Source organism: Notothenia rossii (assembly GCF_949606895.1).
Source record: "Notothenia rossii genome assembly, chromosome: 6".
Classification (NCBI taxonomy): domain Eukaryota; kingdom Metazoa; phylum Chordata; class Actinopteri; order Perciformes; family Nototheniidae; genus Notothenia; species Notothenia rossii.
This window is the reverse complement of record NC_136909.1, coordinates 15,816,179-15,834,915: the sequence shown is the minus strand read 5'-3', so window position 1 is coordinate 15,834,915 and position 18,737 is coordinate 15,816,179. Positions and strand designations below refer to the sequence as shown.

The 18,737-nt window shown below is 40.9% G+C and overlaps 1 protein-coding gene across 2 annotated transcripts; it reads right to left on the bottom strand.

The window, feature by feature from the left end:
- Window positions 1–445: 445 nt before the first annotated feature.
- tmem150aa (transmembrane protein 150Aa) lies at window positions 446–16,940 on the bottom strand. Of its 2 annotated transcripts, XM_079687147.1 has the most exons (9): window positions 16,849–16,920; window positions 12,249–12,456; window positions 8,059–8,334; window positions 7,297–7,344; window positions 7,086–7,172; window positions 6,597–6,664; window positions 5,034–5,161; window positions 4,595–4,772; window positions 446–3,143 (listed from the first exon to the last, which is right to left on the bottom strand). In XM_079687147.1, the coding sequence occupies exons 3-9, from the start codon at window positions 8,121–8,123 to the stop codon at window positions 2,842–2,844; spliced, it is 876 nt and encodes a 291-aa protein (XP_079543273.1). In that variant the 5' UTR covers window positions 8,124–8,334; window positions 12,249–12,456; window positions 16,849–16,920; the 3' UTR covers window positions 446–2,841. The 2 variants fall into 2 exon arrangements, with proteins under 2 accessions (XP_079543273.1, XP_079543272.1); XM_079687146.1 differs by lacking the exon at window positions 12,249–12,456 and having other exon boundaries at window positions 16,849–16,940.
- Window positions 16,941–18,737: the final 1,797 nt, after the last annotated feature.

Genomic DNA, 18,737 nt, shown 5'->3' with positions numbered 1-18,737 from the left:
TACTTTTACGTCATTACTTACTTTTTGTAACATGATCAGGGCATTTTATGCATACTATACTATCACTTTGAATTGATTTGTTATAAGATACAATACCTTTTTATAAAATGCTGAATGGCATACTTTATCGTGTGAATGTAGCTGCAAGCTTTCTGTAAATGTGTGATGAAAAAAGCAGTCGCCATGTCGATGTGTCCCTTTGCTAGACACCCTTTCTTTACTGTGTTGCGTTCTTTAGGTTTGTGTGCTTATAAAAGGCTAAAATCCCAAAGCTATATGGCGGGACATCTCTAGGCCAATCACGGCAGAGCTAGCCAGCTAACCAATCAGAGCAGACTGGGCTCTGGTTTCAGACAGAGGGTGAAAAGGTGCTTCAGTTCAAGAAAAATAAAAAGCTTTTTGACACAAGCAATGTGTTAGTTTAAAAAACAACCAATGCCAAACATTTAATAATTTATCATTTTTATTTCATATTTGAATATAAATCTCTGTCAAATGAAAATACCCTAAATGATAGACAAATCATACATATTTACAGAATTTATAAAAAGGAAACGATAATCTGTGTTGACTTGTCTTCGGGGGATTTCTCTGACTCCATTACCATTCTTTAACATCTTTTTCAAAGATTTAGGAAATATGAATACATTTCTGAATAGACATTGTTTCTGTGTTGAAGAGTTCAAGGTGTGTACAGGTCAGGCAGCCTTTCTTCATATAGGATTCTCCCACCAACAAAGATACCTTATGAAAGCTTAGGTGTACATTGTGAGAGACAACAAAAGCAAAAAGGTCAAATCCACCGTTAGGTTTCGGCTTCTGGAAGATGGCGTTATGTAGATGTTACAGAATAAATCCAGCCCTGACGTGAGGGCTCATACAAGCTGCCATTTGCAGTCACACCATGTGACTTTGTTACAGTTTAGTGAAATTGGCTACAGCTGAACACATGATAAAAAGAAAGCAATATGATCATGTTCCCCTGGCACAGTACGAGGGATAAGGCTAAAACAGTGCACCCATAACGATTCATACACCTCCTGCTGACGCACAGAAAACCAATCAAATCTCCAGAGGACTCCCGTCTTTTTTGGCAAGATCTGCAGAACAACACAATCGCAGAAACAATCGCGAGATAAATAATTTGCACAGAAAGTAAAGAAAACTGACCTGACACATGATTACGCAGCCGGTGTAACAGCACACCCACAGTTTCCTTAAATGCAGACACTTTGGACTGTGGATTGCAGAGCCACCATGGCGTTAAATACTGTTCTCAAACTCTTCGCTGTGAGATGGAGAAACATGTTGGAAGTCTAGCATTTTGCCTCGGAACATCAAACCCACGAAAAGATAAAAAGAGGTAGGTGATGTGACCTTTCTTTAAAAAAAGACTGTGTATTGCTGGCATCAGTGGTTAGATAGTTCAAATGTACTAGAGGGCAGAATACTGTGTGTTAACAGGGAATATACTTCTCATTCATTTCACAAAAAAATATCCTATTCTAAAATTGGAGGCATTGGTCAGCTTTAGTTCGAGCAGTGGTAGTGTGTGGCAGTCTGGTGTTAAGTATCAATTTAAAAGAAATTGGCAACAGGAAATCATACAAAAACATTCTTCACTCTACAACCTGTGCGGTATTAGTGTCTGTTTGTAACACTGTGATGTTACCCTGGTAACGCCATGAGGTCTAAAAGCATCAGAGACATGAACTTTCCCTAAAAAGGACTCATTTTGTAACAGAACAACTTTTCTCTGAAGTCAGATACGGCTTCCAAGGGTCCAGCCTGGAATCAAATCAGCATGTGGGCGACAACTTTGTTATACTTTTAGTTGGATTATACATTTACCATCACTCGTTTACTATAACATGTAGGTCACTTCAAAAGTCTTTGTGTCAACTCAAATACAAACTAAAACAAAGCCCTGGGTTCAATCCCAACACACTGAAAAAGGCATTATACACTCCAGCGGAGCGGAAATTATCTCAAGATTGATGACAATTATTGCACCGGACATGACAGTCAATGGAATAAAAAAAAAAAAAGGGCAGCATGAAATGTAAAATGATACAAAGAAATCATGCGACAGGTGGGACGATACTGGAATAAGTCATCGAGGGGCTTCAGAGACTCTCAGTGATGCAGACCCCAGAACAGCTGCTGTGTTAACGTTCTTCACTCACATGATCTCCCCAATGATAGTGGCTCCAACTATACGTCGTTTGGAAAACAACTCAGAATACCATCAAAATGTGCATTCAAAATCATCTGTGCAATCAGAACAATATTGTCGATTGAAATCAAGATTTTTTTGCGAATCATTTGACATAATTACGTTGATTGATTTTTAAAAAAAAAAGGCCATATGCTTAAAGCATGTAAAACATAACTATTCACTTCTCAAACATTCAATATGACCCACTAACTACGCTAAATTAAAAAACATAAAACTGCTATTCTCTCAATCCAGAAAAAGTGTGCCGTGCAGAGATAAGCAAAAGGCCAAAAACAGGTAGGCCGCGCTAAGCATCGGGGGCTCATGAAGTTGTTTCGGGGTGAGGGGGGGGGGACTTTGTGGGCACAACAGGTGTGCAAAGTTAGAAAAAGGAAAAAGTGTCGCTCAGGAAATAAAAACAAATCAAACCGCCATCTTGGAAAACATTCATGGCTCCACACATTCAGCCTCTCTTTACAACATGGCTACAGGAAACTTCCCTGTAGCGGCACGCGTCACCGTGGAAACGAAGGGAGGGACAGTACAGCATTACAGATGGGTCACCTGGTGTAGGTCCAATGTTGAAACATGTCAGAGCCTCTCCTCCACCTCCGACTGCAGAGCTACAACATCGCTATGCTCTCCGGCGTGCAGTTGAGATGTGTGGAGGTGCTGCTCCCCCCCGGGGACTTGAGGCCTTTCGTGGCCCCTCCCAGTGTCGAGCCCCGCGCTCTGGGGCCCATGAGGATCCCCGAGCCGTGGTGGAGACAGTGCTGCAGGCCCGCCATCATGGTCTCGCTGGTGACGGTGCCGAACTCGTAGGTGAAGGTGCCGTAGAAGACCAGGATGTCCACCGTGAAGACCCACTCGCAGATGGCGGCGGCGTGCTGCAGGACGAAGCTCTCGTGGACGAAGAAGATGCCGCCTGGGAGAAGGGGGGGTTAAGGTGGACAAACATCTGTGGGACATACGGGAGGGAAATCTGAGCCTTCTCCTGTCACTGAATTTATATAAATATAGAATTGGGGGATGACACCCTCTTTAATTGTCACACACACATGCACTCAGCAGACATGGTGAAATCTCACCTCTGCATTTTACCCATCCTAGAACTAGGAGCGGTGGGCAGCTATTGTACAGCTGCCCACCGCATTCTTGCTCAAGGGCACCACGGCAAAGCCCAGGACGTGAACTAGGACCTCTCCAAGTACCAGTCCACTCTCAATATTTAGGTCTGTTCGGGGACTTGAACCCTACGGCTCCCAGTCCAAGCCCCTACTGACTGAGCCCCTACTGAATGAGCCACTGGAAGGAAGCACATGAACAATGTCATGAGATAAATCCAGGATATAATGAGATATATGACGAGGAGCTTAACCTCCGGATGGGAACTCATTCTTTGATTAGAGTTCAATTGAAATTGGCTTTGCAGTTCTATTAAATCGATGTGTTTAAAAAGGAGGACATGACTGCAGTATATTAACCTTTGATGGACAGTCGGGTAATATTGAGAGCCTGAATGGTTCTCATCCCTGTCTCCTAACATCAGTGCAGTGGATATTGATTGGTGGAGGAGGAGCAGTCGCCCTGGAAGCCACTGAGAGGCAGGCAGCACAGAGAAAAGTGTACCATCAGCATTGTAAGTGTTAAACCAGAGGGGGAGGTGAGGGGGAGGCCGGAGAGATGTTATCGCGGTCTTGAAGTTGAAGGACAATCATCTCTTTCTGTGCAGCCGTGTCTCGGGGCTAGAGGAGTGAGATGAGAGGAAACCAAGAAGAGTCTCTAATGTTTAGCAGTGATCCCATGACGGCACAGTGGAGCCAGAACTGAGCTAACGGCCTGTGACAGGGCGGGACACACCACACCTCACAAACTCAACCCTTCTTTCTGAACTACACCAATGCTTTTTGATTAAAAGTCAGATGTGTTGGATCAGGTTGTAACTATAGAGTTAACGACGGCTCCTGCTAGCAGGGATACTTTAATCCTTTACTTAAATACATAAAAGGTACTCCTCATGCAGGATCACTCTTTTCAAAGTCTTATATTATTAGAGATTTGAATTCAGTGATTTTATTTCAGTGTCATCAATCACTAGTACATGCAAGAGCATTTACATTTGGCTAACTCTGTATACCACTGGGTAGATACGTAGTATATCATCTTATAGTGTGTTCTAAATGTAAAGCGTAACTGTATGTAACAAATAACTGCATTGGAGTAAAAAAGGTATCTCTGAATTGTAGTAGAGTAGGAGGATAAAGTAACATTAAATGGAAAAGGCTCCATCCATGCTCGTACTAAATAAGTTTAGTAAGAGCAGGATATAATTGTTCATTTGAACAGATGTATTTAGTTCCATTCAGTGAAGGATACTGAGGACCAGGGAGATCATGGCGCCCAGGGCCAGAGCCACTCTGAAATGGGCCATCCAGTAGTCGAGGGCGGTCAATGCCACCCGGTAGGTGAGCACACACTGCAGGCACACGAACAGCAGCCCCGCCGGGAACGCCACCCCCGCACCCACATAGTGCAGGGACTTGGCGTGATCCACCTGGAGAACAAGACCACCATCATCAGAAGGATTGCAGCTAAACACATCAGGATTTGATCTACTGGACATTTGACTTCTAATCCAATTCTAATGAACATACGTCTTATTCCTGCATCTTACTTCTACCATCATGTCTCTTTTCTTTGCTTTCCTTCATGTCTGTAGTATGTTAGATTGTTGGAAGATCCTGGGACTTCCTGAACCTGCGCTGTAGTTATTGTGCATGTGACAATAACAACTTTGAATCTTGAATATATATACCTGGAAGTTTCCCACCATGACCAGGCCCACGGCGTTGGTGCAGCCCGACACCAGAGCGCTGGTGTTGATCCAACACTGGTGGCTGTGTTCAATCACCTGGGCGTAGCGCAGGAAGCACACCATCACCACTGCAGGGCACACAGGAGGACACACACACAGTTACAACGCATCAAGACACAAGAGAGACAAATACTGCACAATAGAACTATTAACCTTTGTTTTTTAAAGAAAACATTTCAATCAACATGGTTCAGTTGATTTCATTATGGCAGGTCGTGAAATGGATTTGAGTGTTTCAGTTTCGATACTGCAAGGGGAGATTTGAAGGTATTATACACCTTTTTCAGATTTCTAAATCCTTTAAACATGACCCTTTCTGATTTATAGTTTTATACATAGATGGAGGATTGTCATGTGACTCCACTCTGCTTCATTCGGATGTTGCATGAGGGGGGGGGGGGGGGGGCTTTTCAGGACAGGTTTAGCAGCGCTGTTTGAAAACTACAGCCCTGCAGGATGCTGTCTGTAACTGAACCAGCAAGTCAGTAAAACACAGATTAACAAAAGTAGGGGATGAAAACTCAAATAAAAGCATCAACTTTAGAAAAGTTGAGTTGAGAGAATAACAGACAAAAATGAAATGTGGAAATAAAAATGAAATGCAACGTAAAAGTCTGAAAAAAGTTATCCATACTGAAAACACCAGTTGAGATGCAATTAGAGATAAAGCTAGTGAGGACAAAGGGCAGGAGGGGGAGGCGCAGAGGAGGAAGGCAATGGAGGGGACACAGGGGAGAGGAGTCAGAGGACACCGGGCGAAGTGGAAGGGAAGCCGCATTCATTATTGATTAGAGAGCTTGGCTATTTCAAGGCCTTCAGCTCCTCAGCTGACGTGTGTGGGCAGCACGGAGGTTAATATGACACGCAACGGACGTCAAACACCTCGGCTGTCCTCAGTCAGTGCTGCGTGTCAAAGGACAGAAGGCAGCAGTCCTATTTAGTGTAGAGGAAATCACCAATTTGTTCCATGATTATCCGTATTTAATAAAGGAACTGTTACAGAACGTTCACCCCAGTACATTGTAGCATTGATGCCAACTCTTTGTCTTGCTAACAGTTGGATGAGAAGATCAATACCACTCTGATACATGTGAACACTGAAGCTACAGCTACGGGACAGTAAGCCTAGCTTGGCCCAAAGACTGGAAACATCAAGGCGGATGTTTTATCAGATGGTCAAAAATCCACCAACCAGTACCTCAAAAGATCAGTCATTAAAATAGTACACGTAAAATACAAGAAAAATGTTTGTCTTATGTTAAATTACGTGCTGAAGCTCCTTTATATATACTATGGTCTACACAGTATTCATGACAGACTACACTATGACTTTTGTTTTAACTTTAAAATGACAAGCTATAATCTGACATTGTGTTGTAGAGATACGGAAAATAAGCGAAATGGCAAATATATTCCTACATACAGACAGAACTCAAGCACACGCATCATTTCTATTAATCACAGAACTACATGGTTAGAATTCCAGTTCAGAAGACGCCTTACCCATGAAGGCCCCGACGTTGCCGATCAAGCTGAACAGGCAGCTTTCGGGAGGGAAGGAGCCACATTTACTGGAGCAAATGAAAACAAAACAGCTCTTAGTATTAAAAGGTAGTAGTATAACCTAAACCTAAATATAGCTCCGTCCAATCACCATCTGTCTGTACTTCTACCAAGACATACAGTATATGAACATTCAGAATGAATATGAACTAATTAAGTCATTTTGATTACTCATGAGTTACGTGAGCGTCCTTATTCAAGAATATGATGATATCTATGAGACCTTTCCTCTACAAACACTGAAGGAATGTCAGTTGGTCCCATGATGCCTTTTTACAAGAGTGCTTTTGTGCTTGCCCGTGGTTAGAGGCTTAAACTAATGCAGTCTATGCAGAGTGTGGGTTGATGACTGACAGAGCCACAACATAACAAGGTGCTAATTCACGCAAAATGTGTTTCTGTGTTCTGCAGGAAGGAAGAATATCTGACCTGATGAGGGGGATGTCCTGGATGGTGCAGCACGTCTTGGGGAAGCCTGGTCGGGCCAGCTCCTCTATGCACGTTACATTGTAAGACCTGCAGCAGACACACAATTGGTTCAGTACATGTTCTAATGATGTGGAATCAGACTGTGTCCACAATCTGGGATAATAAGGGCCTGGTGCCCCTTTCATCAGATCAAGAGAGGAGAATCACTCACCAGTTCTCCACAGGACAAACATGGTGATTCATCACAGCCATGGCGTAGCTGAGGGGCAAGAACACAGTAGCGGCAAATGTCAAACACGGGGCAGTGATCCCTGATGACACAAAGTGTTATCAAGAAACTAGATTACACTGGGCTTCAGGGGAAAAGGTCATCCAGCGTGAAAGGATGTTCACAGGAGCATGTGAAAATACTCAAATATTACTCGACAGTGTGAAGATTTCAGTTGAATATCTGAGGGGACCACATTCCCTTATGCATCGCTGTCTTTTATTTCTTGATCATGTAAATATCTTGTGATTCGAGCTGCACTCATTGCAGGTTTCTTGGTCCATTCCTGATTTTATAACTGACCTGCTGATCATGATATTTTTACTTTCAAATAACTATTCCGATCCTGACAGCATACACAGACATGTTTGTACTTTTTCTTTAATGGAAAGTAGGAGTTCAGATGGTTATTCATCATAAAACACTGACTATTACACAACTTCCTAAATAATCTAATTAGTACAAAACTGTCTTATCACTGAAACAAATGTTAAAATAAAAGAGCTTGAGGTTACTGGACAAATAAAATACAACTGTTTTTATAGCTACATACTTACTGTCATTTCCTCAACAGCTTATTTTGGACTTACAGGTGTGACAAATGAAAAGCTATCGATTGGTGCATCTCCAAGGTGATACCCAGTTACACACCCCAACAAAGAAGGCCCTCACACAGCCCATGTGATGCAGGAAGTGTACACTCACACTATCCATATCCCTGTGATGGAGAAGGCAGACAGGCTGACAGGCAGGACGATCCAGGCAGTCATCGGGCTGGCAGTGAGCGGACTTTGTTCCAAGCATGGGGTGAGAGGGGGGCTTCGGGGCTGGAGTGGCGACACGACAGGAGGGATCAGGTGGGGGGCGGGTGGGGTGTGGGGTCACTAACACACAGGGAAACACACAGGGGACGACATGAGAGGAAAAAAGGGGGAATGGCACAGCTATTCTGCTCCAGAGGGCACTGCAGCCAGCAGCAACCTGCAACGAGAGGGGAGGGTTTCATTAGATATTATACACACTCAATCCAACTGCACACATCAGGAAGGAAGTAGCGCTGCAAAGATCAGTAAATCAACAGAAAAGGTAACTCTCTAGAACAAATCACCTCTGGCTGGCAGAGACCTCTCTGCTCCATAGCTTCTCGTAATAACTGGATATTTTACATTCGTATTCCATTTCATTTTGAATAATCCATTCTTGCACAATAATATCCTGCATTATATTTGTTACTGGAAATGTGTATTTCCACTTGCATATATATTTTTTATTTTATATTCTTTAACTTTTTTAATGCTATTTTATTGGAATTACTGAAATATTTTGGACTGTTTATTTCTTGTGTCTTAATTTCTCTTATGTACATTGCCTTGTGTTTTTTACGCTGCTGCAACGCAAGCATTTCCCAAATTGCAATCAATAAAGTACCTATCTATCTATCGAAAAAGTATTATTATTATTATTAGGAAAATGTAGTTATTGTTCAATTAGCCTCATTTTTTAAATAGCAAAAATGCTTCTCTTCAGCCCCTGCAATGTGGAGATTTGCCGTTTTCTCTGTTTAATACTATAAGTAAATATCCTTAGGTGTTGTACTGACACAACAGGACATTTAAAGACATCACCTCTGACTCATTGAAGAAATAATTGTAAGTTGTTTTATTTTTCTAATGCAGCAGAATGGGACTGGAACTGCATTTCATGATGTTAAATGAAAATAAATAATCATGTCCTTTCAGCCCAGAAAGGAAGACTTGGATTTTAGCTTTTTGTCAGCGTCCGTTTTCCCAGTCTGTCTAATTGTGTTTCTCAGTCATTCATTGCCCCCACTGCCATTTAAAGCCTTAAGGACTAGTCGCTCAAAATGCAATATCTCAGCTCTATTGGGTCCATCTTGCCGTGACTTAGAAGTTCACTTTAAAGAATGAGAAACAACAAAAAGCAAATTGCGACACAGACAAGTTGACGGTTGACATGCCGATATGCACGCCGTATGTTGTGTGTCTGCGTGACAGTAAGTTATTACTAAGACGTCTCCATGTTGCAAAAACATTTTCATATCACAACAAATCTCTTCTCATGCTGTAATTGTAATAAGTGCAGTGCTTCCCATACATTGATTTATTTGTGGCGGGCGGCCACAATTAAATATCATCCGCCACAAATGGATCTCATAAAAGAAAAAAATATATATATATATATTATTTTTTTATTTGGTGGGCTGATGATCGGAAGGTTGCGAGTTCAAATCCCACCTGGAACACCACTACTTGTGTGCCCTTGAGTAAAGCACTTAGCCCTCAGTTACTCCAGGGAGAATGTCCCTGTAATTGGTCATTGTAAGTCACTTTGGAATAAGGCGTCTGCTAAATTGTAAATTATATTTTTGGGAGAATAAACCCCACCGATCCTCAACTCCGGTGTGTCTCACTCATTAACAACGCAACACAGAGCAACAAGAACGTTGTCTACAGTAGCCTTGAACTTGCATGTATTTTCTTATTTGAGGGGGGGGGGGGGGGGGGGGGGTTGACGCGTGGGCCACCCAAATTAGTTAAGGGGCCTTTGGCTTTTCTTGCCCCTATCCACAAATATAATCAAATTCTGTGGGAAACACTGGAGTTGGTGCATCTCAACTAAAGAGCAGATTATTGGACAATCTGAGCCTCTTGTTGGATACTGCTCACTCTTTCATAGTTAAACAAAAACATCGGTGGAAAACTGTTTTTAGGAAAGAGAAACTCTTGCAACTTGATTCTGAACAGATAAAACATCAGCCTGGTGTTGACTGTAAATGGTTTAACAAATGTTTTACATAATAAGGAAGAGCTGAAATTATTAGTCAAGCGATGGAAAAAATACCAACATTTTTATAATCGACTAGGTTCATTCAAAACATTTCAAATACGATGATATATGTGGGTTTTGGACTGACAACACATCACCTTGGTCTTTGTTGAACTGGGATGAATAGTTTTCACTGTTTTATGGATTTTACTGACCAAATGATTCATTCAGAAGAATAAGAGGAGGATTATTCATAAATAATCATTAGTTGCTTTTTGTTTGCAGCCAAATGACAGTATAACTGCATTGTGTTGCAAAACCATGTGTTGTGCAATGACAATAAATGAAACAGAACGGACCAGTAATGTGCATTAGACTTGTTTCACTAGCTTGTTTTATCTTTTAAAGGTGACTTCTTCTCTGACACACAAACTGTGAGTCAGAAGGACAAGCACCTCTTGAAGAGAAATAAGCAGCTAAAGCTACGCGGGAAAGGGTCCTCTTGTGAGAATGAGGACTCGGCCAAGGTCAGCTCCGTGGTGGAGGTGGAACAACACGGATCATTTTACACAGGCAAGTGTGTCCTCTGCTCAGTGGGAATATACAGTGCACAGGATGAACTCGTCATGAACTATTCCAGATGAAAAAGAGCCCTTTAATTGGAGAGAGGTCAAACTTACAAAAAACTATCAAATAAAGCAGTGTTAAACAACAAGATGTTTTAATAGATTATAATAGCTGTCTTTTGTGATAGTTGAAAGGTGTAATAAACCTTGACAACCATTTAGAGCACGCCTCTGGTCTGTGTTGAATCAGCGGTGTTGGGGTGTCTAATTTCAACAGTTTTAGATGCTTTAAAAGCAGTTTGTCAATCAGTAATGCTAATCCTATTTCCTGTTACTATAGAGACATCGCAACATTCAGGGAAAGCAAAATGGGAAAAGTCTTACTTCTGCAAAAACCAGACCTTTAAAAGTTTTCTGGTCAATTTAAAAAATGGTATACATACACAGGTACGCATGCGCGGCACAAATCTGAATTGGGTAACGTCACTACGCACCTTTGCGTACCTCAAAAACAAAACATATTTTGTCTACACGTGTTTCTTGTCAACACTCAATGGAGTAAACTACTAGAAATATACAAAAAAAACAAAGACATTAAGCAGCGACGTTGCCGTTTCGCTCCCTGCTAAAAATCTTCAGACTTGCTATGACTGATTTGACTTTACAGGAGGCAGAGGCTTAGATCACTGGACGACAGAGTTGTTCACCGTGTGTACAGACAGGGTTAACGTTGGTATGAACAACAGAATTGTGCCAAAACTCCGCCAACTGGCTGCAGTGGGAGATTCCCCCTGTGCACATTCTGTGCTCCGCGCAAACACTGGAGCAAAATCAGCTGCTCCCAACGCTCACGCTCTGTGGTCAAGCTGCTGCAGTTTCGTTTACAACAAACTTATTTAGGGTGTTAATGGAAGAGCTGGAAGAAGTACTCAGATCTTGTGTAGGAATGAATACTCTGTTACAGTAAAAGTCCTGCATTCAAAATGTTACTCAAGTAAAATTTGAAAAGTATTATCATCAAAATATAGTTAAAGTAACGACAGTAAAAGTAATCATTGTGCAGATTGGTCCATTTCAGAATAATATATATATGTTTTATAATGATTGATCATTAAAGTGTTCTCAAAGCTGGTAAAGGTGCAGCTAGTTTGAATGACTTTGTATACTGCAGGGTAGCTTGTGAATTTACTCCAGGTGGAACTAAAGTCTGATTTAAGACTTGATTATATTTCACATCATTCATCCAGATCTGTAAAGTAACTAAAGGTATTACATACATGTAATGGAGTAAAAGTACAACATTTACCTCTGAACTGTAGTGGAGTAGAAGAACAAAGTAGCATCAAAGTCAAGTAAAGTACAAATATCTCAAAATTGTACTTAAGTACAGTACTTGAATAAGTGTACTTAATAACGACTTAATATGACTTCAAGGCATGTGTATTTTAGTATTTGATCCTTACACTTGGCCACAGGAAATGCAAGGACTTCACAGTTTTGGCAACAAGTTTTGGAGAAAGCAAATCGGAGGCTTACAAATACCTCATTCACACCAACGGTGTTTCAGGGCCGGTTCGGAGCTGGAGCTTGAAAAGCACCGGGTTTTCCTCTTCACACCGCAGCGGAGCAGCCTCTTAGCTCCGGAATCCGGTTTGTTTCAAGCACCAACAACTTGTCCGGCCAGAGCAAAAGCACCACATACGTAACGCTTACATCGAGGCGGGGGCGGGGGCAGGGGCGGGATCAACTCCTGAACAACAACAAAAAGCCCACATGTTATCCAGTTTGTACACAACGATGAAGAAACTTAACAAGCAGCAGTGGTCCACTGAAGAGACCAGCTACCTACTGGGAATCTGGTCTTCCGAAGAGGGACAGAGGAAGCTGGAGCACAATCGGCCATTGTTGTTGTTGTCGGTGTCAGCTGTGAGGGCTTTCCGTGGCTTTGGCTTTATGAAGAAGTCACGCAAAACGGTTACGTCATGACGCGAACGATGACGCAATGACGCAGCACCAGTCGGACTCTGGGCAGTGTGAAAAAAGCCGGAGCTAAACCGAAGAACCGGTTCTGAACCTGAAAAGCTCTAGCACGGAGCTTGAACCGGAGTTGCGTTGGTGTGAATGAGGTAAAAGAGACAGGGAGGTGCATCTTCATCATCTAGCATGCAAGAGGTGCAAATAAAGGACAGTGAAGGAGACCCTGGGTGTGTCTCGATGTCGAGGAAGGCTGCTCCAGAGCCACTATTTCAAGCATACTACGTCATCGAGTGCCGCCAAAGGACTGTTCCAATGTCCAGCATACTTGGAATTCTACCGAGGCCGGCGTACTTCGTAGCGAGAAATTTAGAGGCTGCACATGTGTAGACTCCGTGGTCTTAAAATCCCCACAATGCTTTGCGCACGGACAAATTTCCAAATCTTTGGCAGAAATAGCGCTCCATTTAAGGCGGTGCCTCGCATATGACGCACACCTGTTAGCCTGTTCCAGCCTGTTCCACAATTCTTCGTTTTCCGAGGCTAAGAAGGATTCTTGCCTCGCTTCTGAAGCAAGTGACTCGGAAGACATGTGCTACCAAGCAAGCGTCCTCGACATTGAAAATTATCCACTGAGGAGGACCATGCTTCGTGTGGGGTGAGTACCAAATGCTGTCTCCTGGTGCTCATCTGTGTAACTCACTAAAAATGTATGTGCACCCCTGTCTATACATTTAGGTGTTGGACTATTAAACCTGCAATAAGTGATAAAATAATCAACAGACAGATAAATCCTTTTCACCAACTATTCTGATGATTGTTTCGTGAGAAGTCACATGGAGTAGAGGTGGGTTTTTAGGGAGAGTTTGGTTTCGTTGAAGGTAAGATTTAATTATTTGGACAGCATTCAGACAGAACGCCTATAGAGTGGTGCAGGGATGACGTATTTGCCCGAAAGTAAGCTGCGCATGGGTTCCCCCGACAAAAAAGCAATGGGATTTCTCCATAGGATTTTGGAAAATAGCTTGAAATAAGGTCTGTGGAAAACGACCAGTTTGATAAATGCACGTTTTGTTCAGCCAGATAATATCCACTTGTCTACCCTACTTTTATCAATCTAATCGCCAGAAGCAAAATGCTAACGTTATGCTATAAACGAACTACAGCAGGGTCGCACGACTTCAACGTCACACAATCTTAAGATCGATATTCAAAAATACAGATTCAAGTTGAAGCTTTTGTTTTAACAGTTTGCAGGAGGCAGGTACTGGCTTTCAAGCAGAACAGGGCAAACACACTGTAAAATGCTAACTCACTTCCGGGTTTTAGGACTTGTCACTGGACCACTCTATTGTTGATACCCTCCATATTCTAGGAGACAATGAATGGTGCCGTCCCAAGGCCATCTGCCACACAAGCTCCTCCATCTGCATGGACATCATTAAACAAACAGACCTTGAGTCACAGTGAGTATTCAAATGTTTGCTCTCAACATCACATCTGGCAGCAGTTCAACAGCTTTTGTTAATCAGTTTATTTGGATTGTGCCGCAGGCCACTTTTGTCACAGTGGTCACAGTTTCGCAAGAGTCTTGTAAACCTTTTTTGGTTTTCTCCATACTCATCTAAAACAGGTTAAAATATTTGACAGGGTCTTTACAGGTTGCTCTGGTTGTAACCATGGTTTCCCGTCAAATGTAAACCTTCAGCCAACATAGGGTATTTTGACCTTTACTTAAAAAAATAAAATAAATGGACGAGCAGTTAGAAGTTAGATATTCTAAGTTTGCCAAAAAAAAGCTTATCCTATTTATTTCAAAAAAGTAAAGGGTTAAAGCTTCCCCATAATATGCAATTCAAGTCAACAATGTTACATTACAGGTACATGTTATCCCTTGAGTTACATTTCCAGATGAATTCCTTCATTTAAATTGTGTTCTTCTTGTCAGGTAATTTACGTAAACAAGCACGGAGACTAGATATGCATGATGATGTGTTCACATGCAGCTTTCCATGTTGCTCTCCCGCACAAAACATTGACGTGTAGCCATTTCCTCTCATGGTTCTTCTTAATAGTAAATGTTCACTCTTCTGAATGTATATAGTAAGTAGCGGAAGAGTGCTTACAAAGGCTTTTAAAGTACTGTCAAATATGGCCCTCTATGCAAAGGCCATAACACTCACTGCAAGAGCAAGATGGTTTTACAGTGTTCACAACAGATAGTGACGCTTGCCAATCTCAGCAGGTAGAAGACATAAAGAAAATATAAAAACAGGCAGGTTTAGGTCACACAAAACAGCCAATCGCCTGACATTGATGAACCACAACAGGTGAAAAGTGTTTTGCAGGGTTGATACAGCCGTTAGGGGTTACAGAAGCCAGACACTTTCAACAAATAGTCACTTTAAGATCCTATTACTTGTAAAAATGTGGTGTGAATGCATTCATGAGAGACATACACATGTTTTTACAAAATGGCCCGGTATTATTCTTTATCTGCTTCAAATAGAATAACTTTGTGCGAGAAAAAAAAATACCGGATGATAAATAACTTGTAAAGATTAACGATTCAACATTTATGTTTTGTGTTTTGATGTCAGTCATCAAAAAAGCAGCTCCTCAATTCGTTTTTCAATTTAAAAATATATTGTCCATTAACATTGACACAGTCGGCGAGTTGACATGCTACTACACATCTTTTAAATATTATTACTATCAAAATAAATTACAACAACACGGTAACAAACCCTGCAAATACACACAACAGTGTACGGACAGTAGACTGTGGTGGAATGTAACACAAGTACATTTACTCAAGTACTGTACTTTTTGTACTTCCGTTGAGTATTTTCACGTTATGCTACTTTATACTTTTGGAGGCAATCTTTTGATTAATAGTCTCCACTACATTTATTTGAAATGTACTTACTAGCTACTTTGCAGGTAGGGATTTATAATACAGAATATAAAACAACTAATGAATCATTATGTAAGATTATAAATTAAGCTATGTATTGAACATTGACATTAATGCATTCATTATTTTAATACAACAATGTAATAACTGTACTGCCATACTGTAAAATGAGTACTTGTTGTATTTTAAGTATATATGTTGAGTAAAAATGTTGTACTTTTACTTAAATACAATTATGAATGCAAGACAGAGTATACTGTAGCATTGATACTTTAACTGAAATAAAAAGATTACTTCTTACACCTCTGAAAGTAGATTCAATCAGGAATGACTGGTGAAAGTTCAGAAACCAGTTGCACATTTAATAGATTTCAAGAAGGCAAGATATATAGTATAACTAATATTGACATTTATTTTTTAATTCACAACTACCCTGAGAGAAAGAGCCATAGCATTCATCCGTTTGCATCTCACACATATATTTATTACTACAAGCTGTATTTATTCCACTGTACAATATTTAACTTGACATTCCGTCTCTGTTTACCTTGTTCCATTTGACATGTATATTTTCACCTCTTAATTGACTTGGTCACTGTCAACATTCTCTGCAACATTCATCTTATTACTACTCAGTTTCTTCTTACTCCATTTTTGTTATTGTTGTGTTATGTCATATATATATATGTATATGTTGCATTGTTGGAGGAGCCAGGGACTTCATATATCATTTCCATATCTACACTGTAGCTACTGTGCATATGACAATAAAGCCTTTGAATGCTATGTGTTTTGTGTGTGTGTGTGTGTGTGTGTGTGTGTGTGTGTGTGTGTGTGTGTGTGTGTGTGTGTGTATATGGTATCTGTACGGGGGGCCATTACACCCCCAACCCCCGCAGCCATTCATGGAAAATATTCGCCCCTGTACTTGTAAGATTAGATAACAATGTGACAATGTACTTTAACAAATACAGAATCAAATATATCTATAGTTGGCTACTGCGAAAAACAAGCGGAACAGCATCCCAGCACAGGCTCCCGTTTACCGGCTTAACGGTTACCACAACCGTTAGCCTTGTTAGCTTCAACCTAGCTAGCCAGTTAGCTTGCACTTTCCCACTTGTCTTGACTTGCCCGCGTCTTGATTTCCGCTAACCTAGGCGATAAGGCGCTAAACTTAAGACAGATAGTGGAAAGCAACACTCATGCTAGAAGGAGCAGTATGTACACGCAAAGGAGCAGACCACCTACCTTCAACCTGCTTAGCCCACCACAGACCTCAACAACCTTGGTTTCCCTTTAAAAAAACAGCGTTTTCTTAGCAGACGATGCTAGCCGCTAAATGACTTCCGGTTGTGCTTTTCAAAATAAGATGGAAGAAAGCTTTATCGAATATTATACAAAGTACATTTCGATTCTTTATCAGTACGGAAGAGGATTAGGGCCACATGCATCTTTTTTTTGTTCTGACTTTATTCTCAGAATTCTGACTTTCTTCGCAGAATTCTGACTATAATATCAGAATTCTGACTTTTTTCTCAGAACAAAAAAAAGTCAGAATTCTGTGAGAGACTTAACATTGCAGTAGGCAACAATGGAGGACATGAGTGAATTTCTGCGCGCCAGAGCGGAATTTTTTTTTGGCCTGAGAAAAAAGTCAGAATTCTGAGATTAAAGTCAGAATTCTGAGAAAAAAGTCAAAACAATTTTGTTCTGAGGAAAAAGTCAGAATTCTGAGATTAAAGTCAGAATTCTGAGATTAAAGTCAGAATTCTGACTTTTTTCTCAAAAAATAAAAAAATACCACAGTCTGGGAATACTCAGTTACAAGTAAAAGTCCTGCATTGCAAATGTTACTCAAGTAAACGTACAAATGTATTAGCATCAAAATGTACTAATTAAACAGATTGGTCAATTTTCTAATAATATATATTATACACTTTTGATTATAATTATTGATGCATTAATGTGTTTACAGCTGGTAAACATAGAGCTTATTTTAATTACTTTGTATGCTGCAGGGTCATTTATATATACAGTCTATGGTCATGCCTCACTTGTCAGCTCAGCTGTCACTAAAGTCTAAAGGGGTAGGTACATTTGAGAAACCAGCTCGAGTGCGCTAGAATTTGAAAATAGTACACAACCGGAAAAAATCTGCCACTTCCTTACAGATGCCCTCCTCCAACACACACGAACGCGCACATGACCAATGAGGGCACGAGATAAATGTGTGCACAGATGGAAGGCTGACAGGCAGGTAGGCCATCCAGTTATTTTAGCCGGGCTGGCTAAAATGATTGGTCGTGCTTTTTACAGTACTACGGCTTCCACAGATGACATTTTTTTATGGATTTTTTGTCAAAGCACTTAAGATATTCATTGCTATCGGGATGTTAAGAGCATTCCATGAAATATAACAAAAAGTGTATCTTGAGCCGGTTTCTCAAATTTACCGTACCCCACCTTTAGTGTTGATTATATTTCACATAGGCCTAAATAATCCCAATCTGCAAAGTAGCAAAAGGTATACAATTAAATGCAGTGGAGTAAAAGTACACACTTTACCTCTGAATTGTAGTTGAGTAGAAGTACAAAGTAGCATACAATTAAAATACTCAAGTTAGTTAAGTACTATCTCACATGTGTACCACCAACCCTCTGGTTGTTCGGCATCCATTTACTCCTTCAGCCAAGGACACCAGTAGCCTACATATTCCAGTCAAATTGTACAAGACTGGCTTCTACGTTTATTAGATTTACAAGGCGACACAAAGATATTGTTAAAAAACATTTGTTTGAACTCATCTCTCTGTTTCTTTCTAACTTTACCAAACTTCAGGTTTAGTTCCCGTTTAAAAAAAACAACTCCATTCTAACAACAAAACGGTTATCTCGATTGGGACATTCTGGCTATGACTTCATCATTTCTGAAATACAGCCGATAAATAGGATATGGCTGAGAGGACTTTGACTTTGAGTCAGTAGGTATAGGTTCAATCCCAGCCAATGGCTTCAATCCCAGCCATGCAGTTATCGTGTTGATTCCTGTGTATTGTGCTGCTTGTTAAATGGGTGTGTGATCTCACTGCTGGAGAAGAGCTTCAAAATCAAAGATGTCAAACCTGTTAAAAATCCCA